Here is a 23,538-nt window from a genome sequence, read left to right as displayed (position 1 = left end):
CCTTTTCTGTGTCTTTTGAGATGATCGAGCGAGTTTTATTTTTTATTTTAATATAGATTGAATTTTGGATGTTGAGCCAACCTTGATTTTTGGATATTGAGCCAACCTTGCATTTGTGGGGTAAATCCCACTTGGTCATGATGTATAATTCTTTTTTTATGTTGCTGAATTTAGTTTGCTAGCATTTTGTTGAGGATTTTTTTGTCTACTCATAAGAGATATTAGTCTCTAGTTTTCTTGTGATATCTTTGTTGGGTTTTATTATTAGGGTAACCCTGGCCTCATAAAATGAATTGAGAAGTATTCTGTACTCTTTATTTTCTTGAAGAATTTATGAAAAATTCATATTAATTATTTAAACGTTTGGTAGAATTCAGAGGTGAAGCCATCTGGGTCTGGACTTTACTTTCTAGGTCAGTTTTCAAATTATTAATTCACTTGCTTTAGGTCTATTCAGATTGTCTGTTATTTCTTGAATCAGTTTCAGTAGTTTGTGGCTTCTAGGAATGGCATTTGTCCATTTCATCTACATTATCTAACACGTTGGCATACATAGTTCATGGTATTCCTTTATATGTAATCCTTTTTATTTCTGTAAATAAATAAAATTTATTTATTGGCAATAAGTTGGTACTAATGTTCCCTCTTTCATTTTTCTTGTAAGTCTTCTCATTTTTTTATTGGTCAATCTAGCTAGAAGTTTGTCGATTTTCTGGGTCTTTTCAGAGAACCCACTTTTGATTTTAATTATTTTTCTCTTTTTTTGATTCTCTATTTCGTTAATTTGCGCTCTAATCTTTATGATTTTCTTCCTTCTGCTCACTTTAGTTTTAGTTTGCTCTTTTTCCAATGTCTTAAGGTGGAAGTTTAGGGTTCTTTTACTTGAGATCTTTCTTCTTTTTTCTTTTTAATTTTTATTGGGTTAATGATAGGTTACAATCTTGTGAAATTTCAGTTGTGCATTATTGTTTGTCAGTCGTGTTGTAGGTGCACCCCTTCACCCTTTGTGCCCACCTCTCACCCCATCTTTCCCCTGGTAGCCACCAATCTGTTCTCTTTGTCTACATTTTTAAATTCCTCATGAGTGGAGTCATACAGAGATTGTCCTTCTCTAACTGGCTTATTTCCCTTAACATAGTTCCCTCAAGGTCCATCCATGTTATTGCAAATGGGACGATTTTGTTCTGTTTTATGGCTGAGTAGTATTCCATTGTATCTATATACCACATCTTTTTTATCCAATCATCTGTTGATGGGCACTTAGGTTGCTTCCATGTCTTGGCTATTGTAAATAATGATGCAATAAACATTGGGGTGCATAGGACTTTTGGAATTGCTGACTTCAAGCTCTTTGGATAGACACCCAGTAGTGGGATAGCTGGGTCGTATGGTAGTTCTATTTTTAATTTTTTGTGGAATCTCCATACTGTTTTCCATAGCGGCTGCACCAGTTTGCATTCCCACCAGCAGTGTATGAGGGTTCCTTTTTCTCCACAGCCTCTCCAACATTTGTTACTATTAGATATTTTTGTCATTCTAACGGGTGTAAGATGATATCTTACTGTAGTTTTGATTTGCATTTCCCTGATGATCAGCGATGATGAACATCTTTTCATGTGCCTATTGGCCATCAGTATATCTTCTTTGGAGAAATGTCTGTTCATGTCTCCAGCCCATTTTTTGATTGGGTTGTTTGATTTTTTGTTGTTGAGTTGTGTGAGTTCTTTGTATATTATGGATATTAAGCCTTTGTCAGATATGTGACTTGCACATATTTTTTCCCAGTTAGTGGGTATTTTTTTGTTTCAATCCTGTTTTCATTTGCCTTGAAGAAGCTCTTTAATCTGATGGAGTCCCATTTGTTTATTCTTTCTCTTGTTTCCCTTCTGAGAAGACATGGTGTCCAAAAAGATCCTTTTAATACTGATGTCAAAGAGTGTACTGCCTACATTTTCTTCCAGAAGCCTTATGGTTTCAGGTCTCACCTTTAGGTCTTTGATCCATTTTGAGTTTATTTTGGTGAATGGTGAGAAAGAATGGTCAATTTTCATTCTTTACATATGGCTTTCCAGTTTTCCCAGCACCATTTGTTGAAGAGACTTTCTTTTCTCCATTGTATGCCCTCAGCTCCTTTGTCGAAGATAAGCTGTCCATAGATGTGTGGTTTTATTTCTGGGCTTTCAATTCTGTTCCATTGATCTGTGCACCTGTTTTTTTTTCACCAATACCATGCTGTTTTGATTACTGTAGCTTTGTAGTATGTTTTGAAGTCAGGGATTGTGATGCCTCCCGTTTTGTTCTTTTTTCTCAGGATTGCTTTCTCAGTTCGGGGTCTTTTGTTGCCCCATATGAATTTTAGGATTCTTTGTTCTAATTCTGTAAAGAATGTCATTGGGAATCTGATTGGGATAGCATTGAATCTGTAGATTGCTTTAGGTAGAATCGACATTTTAACTTGTACATGAAATGTCTTTCCATCTCCTTATGTCGTCATCCAATTCTCTCAGAAAAGCCTTGTAATTTTCATTTTATAGGTCTTTCACTTCCTTAGTTAAATTCACCCTGAGGTATTTTATTCTTTTTGTAGCGATTGTGAATGGTATTGTGTTCTTGAGTTCTTTTTCTGTTAGTTCGTTATTAGAATATAGAATGCTACTGATTTATGCAAATTTATTTTATACCCTGCAACTTTGCTGTAGTTGTTGATTACTTCTAAAAGTTTTCCAATGGATTCTTTGGGGTTTTCTATATATAAGATCATGTCGTCTGCAAACAGCAAGAGTTTCACTTCTTCCCTCCCTATTTGGATTCCTTTTATTCCTTTTTCTTGCCTGATTGCTCTAGCCAGGACCTCCAGTACTATGTTGAATAAGAGTGGTAATAGAGGGCATCGTTGTCTCGTTCCTGTTTTCAAGGGGATGGCGCTCAGTTTTTGCCCACTGAGTATGATGTTGGCTGTGGGTTTGTCATATATGGCCTTTATTATGTTGAGGTAGTTCCCTTCTGTGCCCATTTTGTTCAGAGTTTTTATCATAAATGGCTGTTGGATCTTGTCAAATGCTTTCTCTGCATCTATTGAGCTGATCATGTGGTTTTTATTCCTCAGTTTGTTGATGTGGTGTATCATGTTGATTGATTTGGGGATGCTGAACCATCCCTGTGTCCCTGGTATGAATCCCACTTGATCATGCTGTATGATCCTTTTGATGAATTGCTGAATTCTGGTTGCCAAAATTTTGTTTAGAATTTTTGCATCTATGCTCATCAGTGATATTGGCCTGTAGTTCTCTTTTTTTGTGGTGTCTTTGTCAGGTTTTGGTATCAGCATGATGTTGGCCTCGTAGAATGTGTTAGGAAGTGTTCCATCCTCCCTAATTTTTTGGAATAGCTTGAAAAGGATAGGTATTAAATCCTCTCTGAAAGTTTGGTAGAATTCCCCAGGAAAGCCATCTAGTCCTGGGGATTTATTCTTTGGGATGCTTTTGATGGCTGTTTCAATCTCTTTCCTTGTGATTGGCCTGTTCAAATTGTTTGATTCTTCTTGAGTGAGCTTTGGGAGATTGTAGGAGTCCAAGAATTTATCCATTTCCTCTAGGTTATCCATTTTGTTGGCATATAATTTTTCGTAGTATTCTCTTATAATCCATAGTACTTCTGTGGAGTCTGTTGTTATTTCTCCTCTTTCATTTCTGATTTTGTTTACTTGAGCTTTCTCTCTTTTTTTCTTTGTAAGTCTGGCTAGGGGTTTGTCAATTTTATTTATCTTCTCAAAGAACCAGCTCTTTGTTTCATTGATCCTTTCTACTGCCTTTTTGTTTCAATAGCATTTATTTCTGCTCTGATTTTTATTATTTCTTTCCTTCTGCTGACTTTGGGCTTTGTTCTTCTTTCTCTAATTTGGTTATGTGTACTTTAAGATTGCTGATTTGGGATTTTTCTTGTTTGTTAAGATGTGTCTGTATTGCGATGAATTTTCCTCTAAATACAGCTTTTGCTGTATCCCATATGAGTTGGTATGGCATGTTGTCATTTTCATTTGTCTCCAGGTATTTTTTTATTTCTTTAATTTCTTCAATGATCCATTGCTTGTTCAGCAGTGTATTGTTTAGTCTCCACATCCTTGTGCCTTTGTCAGCTTTTTTCTTGTAATTAATTTCTAGCTTTACAGCATTATGATCAGAGAAGATGCTTGTTACTATTTCAATTTTTTTAGATTTGTAGAGGCTTGCCTTGTTTCCCAACATATGGTCTATCCTTGAGAATGTTCCATGCACACTTGAGAAGAATGTGTATTCTGCTGTTTTTGGATGAAGTGTTCTATATATGTCTATTAAGTCCAATTGTTTTAGTTTTTCATTTAGCTCCACTATTTCCTTGTTGATTTTCTGTCTGGATGATCTGTCCATTGGTGTGAGTGGGGTGTTGAGGTCCCCTACTATTATTGTGTTGTTTTTAACATCTTCCTTTAAGTCTGTTAATAGTTGCTTTATGAATCTTGGTGCTCCTGTGTTGGGTGCATAGATATTTATAAGCGTTATTTCTTCTTGATGAAGTGTCCCTTTGATCATTATATATCGTCCCTCTGTGTCTCTCTTTACCTGTCTTATTTTGAAATCCACTTGGTCTGATATGAGAATTGCAACACCTGCCTTTTTTTCCTTGCTCTTTGCTTGGAGTATTGTCCTCCACCCCTTCACCCTGAGTCTGTGTTTGTCCTTGGGGCTGAGGTGTGTTTCCTGGAGGCAACAAATTGTTGGATCGTGTTCTTTAATACATGTTGCCACTCTGTGTCTTTTTATTGGAGAGTTCAATCCGTTCACATTGGGAGTGATTATTGATGCATGTGGACTTAGTGCTGTTAATCTGTCGCTCGTTATCTTGTTTTCCTGCGTTTCTTTTCCTGTTTGCTTTAGACTACCCATTTAATACTGTAATTTCTTATGCTGGGTTTCTTAGATTTTTCCTTACTTATGATTTGTGACTCTGTTCTGTACTTTATTTTAGTGTCTACCTTGAAGTTTTTATTTAGAATCTCGTGTATAATATAGTATATTCTCTGGTGGTCTCTTACTTACTTGACCAGTACTGATTTAGACCCTTTGCTCTTCCCCTCCTAAATAATTATTTTCATTTTTTATTCCAACTCGTCTTATTAATTGGTAGTTAGAATGCTAAGATCGTGCTTGTTTTGGTAGTTTCCTTACCTTTACCCTAATGCTATAGTTGAATATTTGCTATCCTGTTCTGGTTCTATCCATCGGTCTCCCTAGTCTGTGGATTGTGTCCCCTTTCTCCCTTTTTTCTTTTTTCAGGTATGAGAGCCTTCTTGAGGATTTCTTGTAGTGGAGGGCTTTTAGTTACAAATTCCCTTAACTTTTGTTTGTCTGGAAAAGATTTCATTTCTCCCTCATATCTGAAGGAAATTCTTGCTGGATAGAGTATTCTTGGCTGAAGATTTTTATCCTTTAAAGCTTTGAATATATCATTCCATTCTCTCCTAGCTTGTAGGGTTTCTGTAGAGAAATCCGCTGACAGTCTGATAGGGGCTCCTTTATAGGTTATTCTCTTTTTTTTCCTTACTTCCCTGAGTATTCTTTCCTTATCATTCCTTTTTGCCAACTTTACTACTATGTGCCTTGGGGTTGCTCTTTTTACATTGACAAATCTAGGAGATCTAAAACCCTCCTCTACACACATTTCTCCGTCGATCCCTAGATTTGGGAAGTTCTCTTCAATAATTTCATTAAGCACACTTTCTGCTCCATTTTCCTTTTCCATATTCTCGGGAATTCCTATGATCCTTATGTGCTTAATCCTCATTGAATCCATTATCTCTCGGAGATTTTCCTCATTTTTTTTAATTCTTAGTTCTCTTTCTTCCTCTGTCTGGTGCCATTCAGCTTGTCTATCCTCAATTATGCTAATTTTCTCCTCTATGTTGTCTACACGGGCATTCAGGGAATCTGTATTCTGTTTTATCTGGTCCATTGTGTTTTTCATCTCAAGTAATTCTGTTTGATTTTTCTTTATGATTTCAATCTCTTTTGTGAAGTAACTCCAGAACTCGGCTTATTTCTCTATCTTTCTCTCTACCTCATTGAGTTTTTTGATTATAGCTGCTCTGAACTCATTATCACTTAGTTTACCTAATTCGAAGTCCTCAGGACTTAATTCTATGTTTTTATTGTTTTCCTTCTGGTCTGGGGCTTTTATAAATTGCTGGATGGTAGAGGAGCGGTTTTTTCGCATGGTGGTAGAATTCAGTTGCAGTTACAGCCTGTCGCCACTAGATGGGGGTCGAGAGCGGCGTGTTAGCTCTCTGCCTTGGGGCAAGATGGCTGCGCCCACTGGCTTTGCTGGGGGGGAGGGGCTGTTACTCACACGCACCGGTCTGGGTTCAGATCAGTTCTGTTCTCTGGTCTCCCAAGGCCCTTGATTTATAGGGTCCCCACGGACGGAAGCTTTCCCCCCGTCAGCGGGTCTCCACTGAACCAGCGGCAGGAGTCCTGGATGACACCCCCCCCCCCCCCTCCCCGTCACGTGGCCCCTCCCCCGCTCCTTCCCAACGGCGTGGCAGCAATCGCAGACTCTAGGGGAGGGAGCGATGTTCTCTCCTACCGTTCCAGCGCCTCCCAGGGTGTAAGCAAAGTTTATGATCTCCGCCTTCTTGGTGTTATAGGTCTCTAACGAGCTGGCATTATGTTTATTCTCTGAAATTCAGTTCTTCCAATCTTTTGTTGTACTTTGGAGGGGAGAGAATCCCGGGTCAGCTCACCCTGCCATTTTGCTCCTCCCCTCTCTCCAATACTATGTTGAATAAAAGTGGTGTGACTGGGCATCCTTGTCTTCTTCCTAATCTTAGAGCATAAACTTTCACCTTTTCACAATTGAGTATGATGTTAGCTGTGGGCTTGTCACATATGGCCTTTATTATGTTGAGATACATTCCCTCTATACTTCCTTTGTTTGAGAGTTTTTATCATAAATAGATATTGAATTTTGTCAAATGCTTTTTCTGCATCTACTGAGATGATCATATGATTTTGAACAGTTTGTTAATGTGGTTGATCACATTGATTGATTTGCAGATGTTGAATCACCCTTCCATCCCTGGAATAAATCCCACTTGATCATAGTGTATGATCCCTTAAAATATTGTTTAATTTGGTTTCCTAAGTTTTTATTGAGGATTTTTGCATCTATGTTCTTGAAGGATATTGGCTTGTAATTTTCTTGTAGGGTGGTTGTCTGGGTATCAGGGTAATGCTGGCTTCGTAAATTGAGTTTGGAAGTGTTCCCTCCTCTTCTTTTTTTTGAGGAATTTGAGGTTTCGTAGTAATTCTTCTTTAAATATTTGGTGAAATTCACCAGTGAAACCATCTGGTCCTGACTTTGATTCATTGGGAGGTTTGAGAGTTTTATTTTTATTTTTGTATGTGAAAGCAGATCCCTTGTATCCCACTGTATTCTGGGGAAATTGCCTTAAGAATTCCCAGAGTATTTAATGAAAACTGCAGTTGCCAATAATCTGTAGTGTGGGTGGAAAAGATCCCACAGTTACAAGTGTTACTTTGTTGCGTGTGTATGTCTTTGTTTCTGCCCATGACTTGGAACTCCAAAAATGTATATTGATCCCATATTAGTGTTTACAATTAAGGTTTATGACTGTAAGATATTACATCTGAAAATTCCTGTTTTGATGTAGAATAATGACTGTCAAAAAGTGAAGATGGAAGAGGGTAAATTTTATATGTTAGGTGTATTTTACCCCAATAAAAAAATTGGGGAAGAATGTAAAGATGGTTCACAGAAAGGAATTTTAAAAGGCTCCAAAATGGTTAAAGAGTTTCTTTTTTTTATTCCATCCATTTAATTACTGATGATGAAAATGAAGTCTTAAGTTTCTTAGCTGAAAATGGGGTTACCACTACCTATCTCTTAGTTTTGTCAACAAGATTGAATCAAAAGGAATAAAAACAAATATAGGGACATACCATAACACCACAGACATAGCAGGCAGTGAATATGCAGCAGCTGCTGTTAAAATTCAGAGAACTCAAGTGCCTTCCTTGAGGTCCCACAGCCAGTCTGTGTCAGAGTCCAGCCCAGAATCCAGATCTTTGACCCTGAGTCTCTTCAACTCTTACCATGCAAGTCTGGCCACTAGGCACAGGCATGAATCCTTTGTGCAGGCAGTGAATTTTCTGAAACTTTATATAAACTGTTCTTTCCTTTGGTCTTTGTTCTATAGCTAAAGAATTAAGTATGAATACTCCTTCTGAAGGGAATGCAAATAGTTTGAAAGTCCTTCAAAATCTTTTTTTTCCTCCTTTTCAGAGTCCAGATGTCATTCAGAATTTGAAAATACTACCCATTCTGTCTTCAGATCAGCCAAGTTTTACTTTCATCATCCAGTGCACCCACCAAGTGATCAAGATTTTTGCCATGATTCGTTAGGAAGGAGTATTTTCATGAAGCATTCCTGGAAAAATTTCTTTCAGCATCATCCGGACAAACAAAGAGAATACATTTGTCTTCCTCCTCATCATCAAAATGTAGAAAAGACAAAGATGGATTATACCAAAATAGAGAGCCTCAGTATCAATGTAAACTTGGAAAACAAAGAAGCGATGCATACTTCTAAAAGTGAGGCTAAAGAATATCCAAAGTTTGACAAACAAATTAATGATCCAAAAAGAGATCATAAGGTGACCGCAGAGCTAACAACTCAGCACTCTGTGAGTTTGAATGAACTGTGGAACAAGTATCAGGAGCGACAGAGGCAACAGAAACCTCCTGAGTTCACTGGCAAGAAAGAACTATCCTTGGTGGAGCGACTTGATCGTTTGGCTAAACTTCTTCAGAATCCCATCACACATTCTCTCCGGCCCTCAGAAAGTACACAGGATGATAGCAGAGGGGAACGAGATGTTAAGGAATGGAGTGGTACACAGCAACAGCAGAAAAACAAGCTTCAGAAAAAGAAATGGTATAAAAGCCTAGAAAAGTGCAATAAAAACACAGGAGATCTTAAAAAAGGTAAAGTGCTTTCCACCCATCAAGCTAGGAGGTCCAATCAGATTAAAATTGAACAGATTAAATTTGATAAATATATTCTGAGACAACAACCAGGTTTTTACTATGTGAACAACACTTCTTCAGATTCTAGAGTCTCAGAGGAGAGTGAGATGCTCACAGAATCTGCTACCAACATCCTCTCCACCACCACTTCTCCTGCGGAATCAGACACATTGACCCAAACAGATAAAGAGGTGACTTTGCATGACAGGAGCAGCTCTATTTCTACTATTGACACTGCTCGATTGATCAAAGCTTTTGGCCATGAAAGAGTTTGTTTGTCACCCAGGCGAATTAAATTATACAGCAGCATCACCGACCATCAGAGGAGATACCTTGAGAAGCGAAGTAGGAAGAACAAGAAAGTTTTGGATACATGTCGTCCTCAAATAACTTCTGAGCACACCAGAAGGAAACACATCCAGGTACATGGCTACAGATTCCATCTGGCAATGTGACTGCCTTTTTTGTGGACTTTCTCATTAAGCTTTGCACACAGGTGAAAAAAAGCCAATTGCCCTTTCCTCGCTATAACATTTCTTACCAACTGGAAAAGAGTGAGAAAGTGTAGTACAGTGCTATTGTGAGTTGTCATTCTTTTCATCACCACCCATTACGAATTACCCTTTGGATAAAGGGCTTTCCTGCTAAATTCTTCAGAATCTACAAAGTAGACCCCTGGCATAGGGGAGCTTCAAGTTTAGAATGACCTCCATTCTAAACAACGTTGCCTGGTTGTTTTTTTTTAATTTGTTTGTTTGGTTTTTGTTTGTTTACTCCTATCTTCCAAGAAATTTTGAGGTGCTTTTAAGCACATACAACACATACACATATATACATACACACATATATAAGTGATATAGTATGATCTTTTTTAAGTAAATGAAGAATTGGAATGATGGAAAATTAAGTTGAAGCCAGGGAGGGGTGAGCTTCAACATGATTTTAAAAAATAAATAATGAAGAATTGTGAGTGATGGGAAAACAAGTTGAAGCCAGAGGGGAGGTTAATAAACCTTGTGGATATAGTTGCTAAAAGTGAGTCACAAATTTCTCTTTATGTTTTCTAGCACTTAGTGTTGCTAGAATTTTGTGATCAATTACGTGAGTCTATAATATAAAAACAAATTTGCAAAAGCATTAAGCTATTTCTGGTACTGAGACCTAAGAGGAATTTCTCTCATCCATCAGAAAGAAGGCAGCGCAGTGTGACAGAGCCCTCAACCACGTCCTTACACTCATATGGCTGCTATGGCCTTAGTTTATGGAGTTCAGTAAAGGTGGATCTCGAGGGGCAAACAGATGCAGACCAGTACTTTAAACCAAGAATAAAATTTGGGGTGTCTAGAAAAGTGTTCTCCAAAGAGGGATACTTCCACAATAGTTCATTGGAGTATAGAAAGAAAAATATTAGATTTATGTTCATTTCTCTCAACCTTTTATAATTTATATTTTTGTATATCTCTTATAATAGTACAGTATTAATATATAGTTTATAAGTAAATACCTACTTTGGTAATTTGTGTTCAAAAATATTTCATCAGTAGAACCACATGATCAAGAAATTTGGAGACCACTAGTCTAGAAAGGAGGCACAAGACATTCAGACAATTTACCATATATATTAATTCTAATAATAATAATAATTTTATAGTAATAATTCTATAATGTTAATAATACCATAAATAATAATTGAGATTTTGGTAGGTATTAAATGACAGTGGCAGTGGTTGCATATATAAATAGTACAGTATGATTTCTTTTTGAAGTGAAGAATTAGAAATGGCACAAACTAAGGCTTTTGTTCCATAGAGGAGATAGGGGGAAAGGATCCAGGTAGCGGGTTTTTTGTATGTGTGGTAAAATACATACACATAATATAAAGTTTACAGTTTTAACATGTACAACTCAGTAGCACTGAATACATTCACAATGTTTTACAACAATCACCACTATCTAGTTTCAGAACTTTTTCATCACCCCTGTGGAAACCTCATATCCATTAACCAGTCACTCTGTTCCCCCTTCCCACCAGCCCCTGACAAACACGAATCTACTTTCTGTCTCTGTGAATGTACCTGTTCTGGTTATTTCATATAAATAGAATCATACAATATGTGATTGTATGATTGTGTCAGACTTCTTTCACTTTAGCATAATATTTTTAAGGTTCATCCATATTCTAGCATGTATCAATACTTCATTTCTTTTTATGGCTGAATAATATTCCCTTGCATATATATACTACATTTTATTTATCCACTCATCCATTCATGGACATTTGGGGTATTTCCACCTTTTGGCTGTTGTGTATAGAACTGATATGAACATTTGTGTGCAAGTTTTTATTTGAACACCTGTATAGAGTTCTTTTGGGTATTTACTTAGGAGTGGAAATACTGAGTCATATGAGGATTCTGGGTTTAGCTTAGTGAGGAACTGCCAAAGTGTTTTCTACAGTGGCTACACCATTTTACATTCCCACCAGCAAATGTCTGAGAGTTCCGATTTCTCTGCATTCACCACCACTTTTTACTTGCCCTTTTCTTTTTTTTTTTTTGTCATCCTAAGGGGTATGAAAAGGTATGTCATACTCATTGTCATTTTGATTTGTCCTTCCCTTTCCCTAACAATGTTAAGCATCTTTTCATGTGCTTGTCAGCCATTTGTATATCTTCTTTGGACACATGTATATCCTAGTCTTCGTCCACTTTTTAATTAAGTTGTTTGTCTTTGTGTTTTTGAGTTGCAAGAGTTCTTTATATCTTCTGGATTGTAGGTCCTTATCAGATGTATAGTTTGCAAATTTTTGCTCCCACTCTCTGGGTTGTCTTTTCACTTACTAATTAATGCCCATTGATGCACAATAGTTTACTTTTGTTGAAGTCTCAGTGTACCTATTTTTTCTTTTCTTGTCTATGCTTTTGGTGTCATATCTAGAAAACCATTGCCAAATCCAAAGTTATGAAGATTTGTCCCTATATTTTCTTTTAATAATTTTATACTTTTAGCTCTTTCATTTGCATCTTTGACATATATTGAGTTAATTTTAGTATATGGTATAAGGTAAGAGTCACACATCATTCTTTTCCACATGGACATTCAATTGTCTGAACACCAGTTGTTGAAAAGACTCTTCTTTCCCATTGAATGGTTTTGGCACCCTTGTCAAAAATCAGTTGACTGTAGATATGAGGGCCTGTTTCTTGGCTCTCAATTCTGTTCCTTTGATCTACCTGTCTATCTGTATGCCACTACTACAGTGTTTGACTACTGTACCTTTGTACTAAGTTTTAAAATTGAGAAATGTGTCTCTTCCAACTTTGTTCTTTTTTAAGCCTGTTTTGGCTATTCAGGTCCCTTATGTCTCCATATGAATTTTAGGATCAGCTTTTCCATTTCTGCCAAAAAAGTTGTTGGGATTTTGATGTTAATTGCATTAAATCTGTAGGTCACTTTGGGGTTTATTGCCATTACAATATTAACTCTTCCAACCCATGAATACAGGGTGTCTTTCAATTTATTTAGGTCTTTAATTTCTTCCAGCAATGTTTTGTGGTTTTCAGCGTACAAGTCTTATACCTTCTTGGTTGAATGTATTCCTAAGATTCTCTTGTTTTCTTTTTTTATTATTTTTAATTTTTGTAAAATACATATAACAAAATTTACTATCTCAACCATTTTTAAGTGTACAGTTTAGTGGTATTAAGTGCATTCATATTATTATGTGAACATCACAATCATCCATTTCTAGAACTCTCTTCATCTTGCAAAACTGAAACTCTGTATCCACTCAAACAACAACTTCCCACTCCACTTATGCTCCTGGCAACCACGATTCTACGTTCTGTCTCTATGAATTTGACTGCTCTGGGTACCTTATATAAGTGGAATCACACAGTATTTATCTTTTAGTAACAGACTTATTTCACCTAGCATAGTTGTTGTCAAGGTTCATCTATGTTGTAGCATGTAAAAGTATTTTCTTCCTTTTTAAAGCTGAATGGTATTCCATTGTATGTAGATACCACATTTTGCTTATCCATTTATCCATCAATGGACACTTGAGTCACTTCCACCTTTTGACTATTGTGAATAATGCTGCTGTGAATATGGGTGTACAAATATCTGTTCAAGACCCTGCTTTCAATTTGGGGGAGTATATATCTAGAAGTGGAATGACTAGATCATATGGTAATTCTATTTTTAGTTATTTGAGGGAACCACCATACTGTTTTCTACAGCAGCTGCACCATTGTACAGTCTCACCAACAGTGCACCAGAGTTCTAATTTGTTCACAGCCTTGCCAACACTTGTTATTTTCTGTTCCTTTTTTATAGTAGCCATCCTAATGGGTGTGAAATGGTAGCTCATTGTGGTTTTAGTTTGCAGTTCCCTAGTGATTTGTAATGTTGAGCATCTTTATGTGCTTATTAGTTATTTGTATATCATCTTTAGAGAAATATCTATTCAAGTCCTTTGCTTGTTTTTTAATTGGGTGGTTTTTTGTTGTTGAGTTACAAGAGTTATTTATGTATTCTAGATATTAACCTCTTATCAGATATGTAATTTGCAAATATTCTCTCTCATTCCATGGGTTGCCTTTTTACTCTGTTGATTGTGTCCTTGGATGCATAGATGTTTTTAATTTAGATGAAATCCAATTTGTCTATTTTTGCTTTTTTTGCCTGTGCTTTTGGTGTCATATCCAGGAAATCATTGCTAAATCAAATGTTATTAAGGTTTTCTCTTGTTTTCTTCAGAGCTTTATGGTTTTAGGTCTTACGCTTAGGGGTTTAATCCATTTCGAGGTAATTTTTGTATATTGTGCAAGTTAAGGCTTGAACTTCATTCTTTTGCATGTAGGTATCTAGTTGTCCCAGCACCATTTGTTGAAAAAATACCTGTCTTTTCCCCATTGAATCATTTGGCACCCTTGTCAAAAATCATTTGACCATAGATATATGAGAGTTTATTTCTGGGCTTGCTCTTCTGTTCCATTGGTCTATATGTCTGTCTTCATGCCAGTACCACACTGTTTTGGTTTATCGCATCTTAGTAATAAAATTTGAAATCAGGAAATGTAAGACCTCCAATTTTATTCTTCTTTTTCAAGACTGTTTTGGCTATTTGGGGTCCCTTGAGATTCCGTATGAATTTTAGTAAATATATTTTCTTTTTGTTGCTATTTTAAGCGCAACTGTTTTCTTAATTTCATTTTTCACTGTTCCTTGCTAGTGTATAGATACACAACTGATTTTGGCATGTTGGTCTTGTATCCTATAACCTTACTGAATTCATTTATTAACTCTAACAGTTTTCTTGTGGATTCTTTAGGATTTTCTACATATAAGATCATGTCATCTGTGAATAGAGGTACTCTTAATTTCTCCCTTCCAATTTGCATGCCATTTATTTTTCTTCCCTAATTGGTCTGGCCAGAACTTCTAGTAGTATGTCAAATAGAAGTATTAAAAGGGAGCTTCATTGTTTTGTTCATGATCTTAAGAGGAAAGCATTCAGTCTTTTCAGCATTGAGAATGGTATTGTCTGTGGGTTTTCAAATATGACCTTTATCATGTTGAATAAGTTCCCTTTTTTCCTGTTTTGATGTGTGTTTTTACCATGAAAGAGTTTTGGGTTTTACCAGATGCTTCAGCATCTGTTGAGATGACCATCTGGGTTTTTTCCCCCCTTTTATTATATTAATATGGTGTATATTGATAACTGTGTGCAGCCAACTTTGAATTCCTGGGATAAATCCCACTTGATCATGATATATAATCTTTTCATATGCAGCTGGATTTAGTTTGCTAGAATTTTGAAGAGGACTTTTGCATCTGTTTGTAAAAGATATTGATCTGTAGTTTTCTTGTGATATCTTTGTCTACTTTTGGTGTCAGGGTAAGACTGGCCTCAAAGAATGAGTTAGGACATTTTCCCTCATCTTCTATTTTTTGGATGAGTTTGAGAAGAATTGCTGTTAATGACTGATGTTAATTTTTCCTTAAGTGTTTGGTAGAATTCCCCAAGGGAAGTCTTGTTACTGATTCAATCTTTTTGTTATAAGTCTATTCAGATTTTCTATTTCTTCTTGAGTCGATGTTTGTAGTTTGTGTGTTTCTAAGAATTTTTCTATTTCTATTGTTTTTCTAGACTCTTTCATTTGTCTTCACTCTAATCTTCATTATTTACTTCTGCTTGCTTTGGGTTTAGTTTGCTCTTCTTTCTCTAATTCCTTACAGTTTAAAGTTGGATTATTGATTTGAAATTACTATTCTTTTTTTTTTTTAAAGATTCTATTCTTCCTTTTTCTCCCCAAAGCCCCCCAGCACATAGTTGTGCATTTTTAGTGTGGGTCCTTCCAGTTGCAGCATGTGGGATGCCGCCTCAGCATGGCCTGATGAGCACTGCCATGTCCGCACCCAGGATTTGAACTGGTGACACCCTGGGCCACCGAAGCAGAGTGCGTGAACTTAACCACTCAGCCATGGGGCCGGCCTCCTGAAATTACTATTCTTTTTTAACATAGGTATTTACAGCTATAAATTTTCCTCTGAGCACTGCTTTTGCAGATAGAAATTTCCTTGTAAACTCTGTGTTCACTGCATCCTGTAAGTTAAGGTATGTTTGATTTTCATTTTCATTCATCTCAAAGTGTTTTCTAATTTCTCTTATAATTTCTTCTTTGACCATTAATAGTTTAAGACTATTGTCTAATTACCACATATTCATTTATTTTGCGAATTTCTTTCTGTTATTTATTTCTAATTTTATTCTGTTATGGCCAAAGAATATACTTTGTTTTATTTCAGTCCTCTTAAATTTGTTGTGACTTGTTTTATGGCTTAGCATATGATCTCTTCTGGAGAATTTCCATATGCACTTGAGAAGGATTATGTATTCTGCTGTTGTTGGTTGGCGTGTTCTGTATATGTCTATTAGGTCTAGTTGGTTTATAGTGTTGTTCAAGTCCTCTATTTTATTGGTCTTTTGTCTGGTTTTTCTATCCACACTGAAAGTGATGTATTGAAGTTTACAACTATTAATGTGGAACTGTCTTTCTCCATTCAATTTTGTCCATTTTTGCTTCATATGTTTTGAGGTTTTATTGTCAAGAGTGTGTATGTTCATAATCGTTATACCTTCTTCACAAATTGACCCTTTTATCAATAAATAATCCCCTTATTTCTTGTAACAGTTTTTAACTTAAAATCTCTTTTGTCTGATGTTTGTATAGCCACTGCAGCTCCCTTTTGATTTCTATTTGCATGGGATATCCTTTCTACCCTTTTGCTTTCGAACACTGTGTCTTTGGATCTAAAGTGAGTCTTTTTTAGACAATGTATAGGTGGATCATGTTTTTTTAAATCCATTCTGCTATCTCTGTCTTTGAATTGGAGAGTTTGATCTATTTATGTTTAAAGTAATTACTGATAGGAAAGGATTTATTTTGTCCATTTTGCTATTTATTTACATCTTTTACCTTTTTTCTCCCCCAGTTCCTCCACTACTGACTTCTTTTGTGTTTAAATAATTTTTTTGTAATGTACCATTTGGATTCCCTTCTCATTTCCTTTACTTTGTATTTTTTAGTTATTTTCTTAGTAGTTACCTTGGGAATTATGATTAACATCTTAAGCATATGACAACCTAATATGAAATGATAACAACTTAGCTTCAATAGTATGCAAAAATTCTGCTTCTATACATCCCCACCCCTCACCCTGTATATTGTTTTAGTCACAGATTGCATCTTTATATTTTCTGTACCCGTTAACATAGATTTGTAATTATTATTTTATACATTTGTCTTTTAAATATTATAGGAAAAGAAAGACGATTTACAAACCAGAAATACAACACTACTGACTTTTATATTTACCTATGTAATTGCCATTACCAGTGTTCTTTATTTCTTCATATGGCTTCAAGTTACTGTCTAGTATTCTTTCAGTTCAGCCTGAAGGAGTCCCTTTAACATTTCTTATAGGGCAGGTCTTCTAGAAATGAATTCCCTCAACTTTTGTTTATCTGGGAATGTCTTAATTTCACCTTCATTGTTGAAAGATAGTTTTGCCAGATATAGGTTTCTCTTTTCACAGTTTTTCACATCACTTTAAATATATCGTCCTACCACCTATTGACCTCCATGGTTTCTTATGAGAAATTGGAGGTTAATCTTACTGAGGATCCCTAGGCTGTGTTGTATCTCTTTGTTTTTACTGCTTTCAAGATTCTCTCTCTCTTTGGCTTTTGACAGTTTATCATGTGTCTTGATGTGGAGTTTATCCTGGTAGGAATTCATTGGTTTTCTTAGATTTTACATTTGTATCTTTCGTCAAATTTGGGAAGTTTCTGGCCATTATTTCTTCAGATATTCTGTCTGACCCTTTCTCTCTCTTTCTTCTCCTTCTGGGACTCCTACTATGCATATGTTGGTATACTTCACAGTGTCCTACAAGTATCTTAGGCTCTGTTCATTTTTCATCATTCTGTTTTCTTGCTGTTCCTTTAGACTGGATAGTTTCATTTAACTTATCTTCAAGTTCACTGATTCATCAGTTTGCTCAAATCTGCTGTTGAACTGCTCTGTTGAATTTTTCGTTTCAGTTGTTTTACTTTTCAGCTTCATAATTTCTATTTGTGTCCTTATTTTTTTCTTTATTGGTATTCTTTATTTGGTAAGACATCATTCTCCTTGTTTCTTTGTTTGTGGTTTCCTTTAGCCCTTTAAGCCTATTTAAGACATTTGACTTAAAGTCTTTGTATAGTAAGTCCAATATCTATGCATCATGAGGGGCAGATTTTGTTAATTTTTTTTCCTATGAATGCCCCATACGTTCTTGTTTCTTTGGATGCCTCATAAGTTTTTGTTGAAAACTAGACATTTTAAATATAATAATGTGATAACCCTGGAAATTAGATTCTCCTCCCCCCTCCCTGGAGTTTGTTCTTACTGCTTGTTGTGGGTTAAAGGTGTTGGTATGTTTAGTGACTTTTCTCAAGTACTTTTGTACAGACTGGTTTTTGTTGGTCTCTGATGTCTCTGTTCCTTTAGCTCAGTAGTCAGCTAGTTTCACAGATTTCCTTAAATGCCTGGAGCCAAGAAAGAAAAAGCAGAAAGAAAGAAGAAGAGGAGGGGCTGGCCCCGTGGCTGAGTGGTTAAGTTCTCACGCTCCGCTGCAGGCAGCCCAGTGTTTTGTTGGTTCGAACCCTGGGCGCAGACATGGCACTGCTCATCAAACCACACTGAGGCAGTGTCCCACATGCCACAACTAGAAGGACCCAAACAAAGAATATACAACTAGGTACTGGGGGGCTTTGGGGAGAAAAAGGAGAAAATAAAATCTTTAAAAAAAGAAGAGGAAAGGAAAGAAAGTTCCCCAGATTTTTGTAGATTGTGTACTGGGGACTCCATTGGTTCACTGGGTCATTTATAACGCTGCCTTTGCCAGATTTCCTGCTTGCACTGATGCTAAAGATCAGCCAGTGCTGAAACGTTATAGTCTTCTCAGGTCTTTTCTGCACGTGCATCCTGCCCTATGTGTGCACTTTCTAGTTTCCTTAGTGTATATGGGAGATTTTTGAAACCCTATTTCCACAAAATTCTCACTGCTTTTCTCCCTGGCTTTCAGTGTGCCTATTGCTTGCCACAAATATTATTTTTTTGCCCCAGGCAGTAATGCCTTTTTCATTTGGTTTTCAGTATTTTCAAGGAAATTTTGTCCTAAAATGCTCTAAGAGAGTTCCAAGTTTGATGAAATTCCTTGTGTCAGTTCTTTGGGGAGTACTTAGGCAGGTCGAAAGAAACAGTTCCTTTGGAACAAACTACTCTGTGCTTCCATTGGAAGCAGATACCCATACTGGGAATGCAGGCTGCTGTCTTCAATACCTTGCTGGGGAAAGGGGGCTGAGGCAGGCAAGGCTAAGTTAAAAGCCACAAGCTCTTCTACCTTGTTAGGTAGCCTTGCTCCTTCTGAAGTTTTTACTTAGTTACCATAAATCTTTGACTATCTTCCAGAGTTCTGATAAGGTCAATTTTTATAGTTTTTGCCAGGTGTTTTTGGTGTTTCTAGGGGAGGGACAGGCCCCTGGAGGTCCCCCTTCTACCAATTTTGCTGACATCGCTCCTCTGTAGAGTTTTGTGCCCTTCCCACAACAACTACTGTTCCCCTTTCCCAGGTCTGCACCATGACAGACACTTTGTAAAACTCTTCAGTGTTTTGCCTTGTGGAGTTAATGGAGAAATAGCCAGCAAAAGGGTGTAGATTCTCCCAATTTCTGTAGCCCCCAAGGGCTTCACACTCCTGCCAGTGCACGCTTTGCCTCCACAACTTAATCCAGTCTCCAACCTTCTTAATGGTGTCTGGTTTTATCTCCTTTAGGTAATCTGGTGCTCACATCTCTTATCTCCCTGCAGGAAGCAATCTCTCCTTAAATTTGGGGCCAGGATTGACCTCTGACCCCAACTTTCTGGTGGCTTCAAGAAAAGTCATGAACTTTGGTACGCTTCTGTTGTTGTTGTTGATGGGGATAGTGATGGTGGTATTATAAGGATGGGAACACTGCTTTATCCAACTCTTTAGATCCCCAAGTGGTATATATCCAATAGATGTTGACCTGTGGTATTTTTATTAAAAATACTTTCTAGATGTTCTTTAATTGTAGTTTTGGATTTCCTGTTTGACCCAAGAGGAGTTTAGGGTAGAATTAATTTTTTTTTTGTATTTCCATAAAGTTGGATTTATTGGCACTACATATTAATTTATAATTTTAATGTATAGTGATCAGAGGTTGTACTCAGTTCTATTTCTGTTTAAGGATATATATATAGATTTTCTTTGTGGCTTAATGTATGAATAAGTACTTCAGGGGTGTTATAAAGAAGGTAGAATGTCTATAGAGAGTATGACATTCCGATTATATCTAGTAAATCACCTTTATTAATTATATTAATTATATTCGTCCCAAATATTGGTTTCCTTGATCTGTTAAGGACTTCAAGGAGTGTATATGAAGGTTGATTTATCTTTGTGGTAATTGAAGGATTATGTAAATATTTATTTTATGTCTGGCACATAAAAATTCATGCTACTTTTTAATTCACAGTGAATTGTATCATAAATCATACAAAGTGAGTTTCATTTTCCATGTTTCATATGTTTTGTTTTTTATTCTACTTAATCGCAATTTTTTTACATTTGCATTTGTGCAGTTCTTTCCCCATTCTTTTACTTTTAGCTTTTCTGAGTCACTTTTGCTCAAGTGAGTAGCATCTAGTTGAATTTAACATTTTTCCCCCCTGAATTTGAGGGACTTTCTTTGAGGTGAATTTATTCCACTTAATTTCAAAGTTATAACATTTTTTGGCTCTAAATTTAAACCATCTAAATTGGTTTAAATTTTATCTTTCTTATTGTTTTTTCCTGTTCAAATATGTTTATTACGTAAATGTTTGTTATGCAAAATTCCATTTCAAACTGGAGGAAGTGACCTTTTTATTGTGGTTAAAAAACACATGAATAGAATTTATCATCTTAACCATTTTTAAGTGTACAGTTCAGCGTTAAATATATTCACATTGTTATAACACAGATCTCCAGAACTTTTTCATCTTGCAACACGGAAACTCTATACCCATTAAACAGCAACTCCCCCTGTCCCTCTTCCCTGAGCCCCACCATTCTACTTTCTGTGAATTGGACTACTTTAGATAATGTTATATCAGTGGAATCATACAGTGTTTGTCTTTTAGTAATGGACTTATTTCATTAGCATAATGTCCTCAAGGTTTATCCATATTGTACTGTGTGACAGGATTTTCTTCCTTTTTAAGCTTGAATAATATTCTGTTGTGTGTATATACCACATTTCGTTTATCCATTCATTCGTTGACAGACATTTGAGTTGCTTCCACCTCTTGGCTGTTGTGGATACTGCTGCTATGAACATGGCTGTGCAAATCCCTTCAAGATCTTGCTTTCATTTCTTTTGGATATATGTCCAGAAGTGGAATGGCTAGATCATATGGTAATTCTATTTTTAATTTTTTGAGGAACTGCCGTACTTTTCCTCAGCAGCTGCACCATCTTACAGTCTCACCAACGGTGCACAAGGGTTCCAGTTTCTCCTCTTCCTGTGAACACTTGTTATTTTCTGATTTTTCATAGTAGTCATCCTAATAGGTGTGAAGTGATATCTCATTGTGGTTTGATTTGCATTTTTCTTATGATTAGTTATGTTGAACATCTTTTCATACGCTTTTTGGCCATTTTTATATCATCTTTGGAGAAATGTCTATTCAAGTCCTTTGCCCATTCTTGAATCAGATTATTTACTTTTTGTTCATTGAGTAGTAAGAGTTCTTATATATTCTGGATATTAACCCCTTATCTGATATATGATTTGTAAATTTTTTCTCCCAATCAATGGGTTGCCTTTTCAGTCTGTTGATTATATCCTTTGATGCACAGAAGTTATTAATATTGTTGTACAGTCATGTGCCACATAACAACGTTTCCGTCAACAACAGACCACATATACAACAGTGGCCCCATAAGATTAGTACCATAGGGGCTGGCCCCGTGGCCAAGTGTTAAGTTTGCACACTCTGCTTTGGCAGCCTGGGGTTTGCTGGTTTGGATCCTGGGCACGGACCTACGCACTGCTCATCAAGCCATGCTGGGGCAGCATCTCACATAAAGGAACTAGAATGGCCTACAACTAGAATATACAACTATGTACTGGGGCTTTGGGGAGGAAAAAAAAAAAGGAAGATTGGCAACAGATGTTAGCTCAGGGCCAATCTTCCTTACCAAAAAAAAAAAAAAAAGAGTACCATAAAGCCTAGGTTCTTCTGGCTGGTCTAAGAATTAAATTGACATGAGACAGATTAACATGAGAAAAACAAAAGTTTGATAACATGTATGCATCGGAGAAACCCAGAAACATCAAGTAACTTGCCAAAATGGCTGAAGCCCTCACCTTAAATACCATCCTCAGCTAAAGACAAAAGAAGATGTTGGGGATGAGGAGAATCAGAGACTTCAAAGGGAAGAAAGACAATTCACAGGTAGGTGAAAAGGAGGAAACATTTGGAAAACAAGTGTTTGGCCACACAGAAACAGAAGAACACAGAGGGGAGCCCAACAAACAGGCTTTTCTGGGTTCTTCTCAGTTTACCACCTAGTTCGTGTTATGATAAGGTGACAGCTCGTTTCCTGAGACAGGTTTTTTTATCTGAATTCTTTTAGGCAGTTAAGGGGGAGGTAACAAGAAAGTCTGAGTCTTTTGTTTCTTAAAAATAATCAGCCTAAAAGAATCCGTATGTTAAAGAGACACATTTTGGGGTGGCAAATTTTATTTGCCTTCATTATACTGCAATGTTCTCACAACAACAAAATCACCTGACAACACATTTCTCAGGACATATCCCTGTCATTAAGCAACGCATGACTGTAGTCCCAGTCCTCTATTTTTGCTTTTGTTGCCTGTGCTTTTAGTGTCATATCCAAGAAATCATTACCAAGTCCAATACCATGAAGGTTTTCTCCTATGTAGGCTTCTGAGAGTTTGATGGTTTTAGGTCTTTAATCCATTTTGAGTTAATTTTTGTATGTGGTGTAAGATAAGGCTCCAACTTCATTCTTTTGCATGTGGATATCCAGTTTTCCTAGCACCATTTGTTGAAGAGACTGCCTTTTCCCCACTGAGTGGTCTTGGCACCTTCTCAAGGGTCAGAGATTCTTTAACCATAGATCATCTGAGCATATGCACAAGGGTTTGTTTCTGGGCTCTCTATTCTAGTCCATTGATCTGTTTGTCTGTCTTTTTGCCAGTACCACAAATAAAACAAAATGTTAGATTATGTACCACTGTAATACGTTTTGAAATCAGGAAGTGTGAGTCCTCTAACTTTTTTCTCTTTCTTTCAATATTATTTTGATTCTTCGGGGTTTCTTATCATTTTTAATGATTTATTACTGTTTCTGATCTTTTTCTTCATTGCTATATGATTTTCTTTGAACTGAGTTGTTTTTCCAATAGCTTAGCAGAAATCTGATTAATTAATGGGTAATCTAATTAACTACTATACTTAAACCACTTTCTCAATCTGTCACCCTCAGATATGAAATGATATCTATTGACTCCATCATATGAAAAGTAAAGAAACTGATTGCACTTGTCCTACTTCTCCCCACCTACCCATACACACACATACTTCCCCCAACCTACCAATATTCATTATATTTTGTGAATTTTGTTTCAGTTCATTATGGTAGTATTACTACTGCATTGACTAGCTTTGTTTTAAAGACTATAACATTTTACATGCATATTATAAGCAAAGTCACCATTTTATATTAGTTATGTTTTTAAGTAAAGGGTCAAGGGGCTGGCCCCATGGCATGGTGGTTAAGTTCAGCACACTCTGCTTCGGTGGCCTAGATTCGTCG

At 36.4% G+C, this 23,538-nt stretch overlaps 1 protein-coding gene across 7 annotated transcripts in view; it reads left to right on the top strand.

The window, feature by feature from the left end:
• ALMS1 (ALMS1 centrosome and basal body associated protein) overlaps positions 1–23,538 on the top strand; it is a 244,752-nt gene that overhangs the window by 192,041 nt on the left and 29,173 nt on the right. For 5 of the 7 annotated variants that reach the window (XR_006888598.1, XM_046660995.1, XM_046660994.1 and 2 more), the window contains one exon: positions 8,338–9,503. The exons of 1 other annotated variant lie outside the window; for it this stretch is intronic. Coding sequence is in view for 5 of the 6 variants with exons in the window: in XM_046660995.1 (XP_046516951.1) it covers positions 8,338–9,503 (1,166 nt within the window). In the remaining variant the exon portion in view is untranslated. The remainder of the gene's footprint in view (positions 1–8,337; positions 9,504–23,538) is intronic. One more of the 7 variants, XM_046660991.1, reaches the window with a different exon arrangement.

The sequence above is a fragment of the Equus quagga genome, chromosome 5 (genome assembly GCF_021613505.1).
Source record: "Equus quagga isolate Etosha38 chromosome 5, UCLA_HA_Equagga_1.0, whole genome shotgun sequence".
NCBI lineage: Eukaryota > Metazoa > Chordata > Mammalia > Perissodactyla > Equidae > Equus > Equus quagga.
This window is presented reverse-complemented; position numbering and strand designations above follow the sequence as displayed.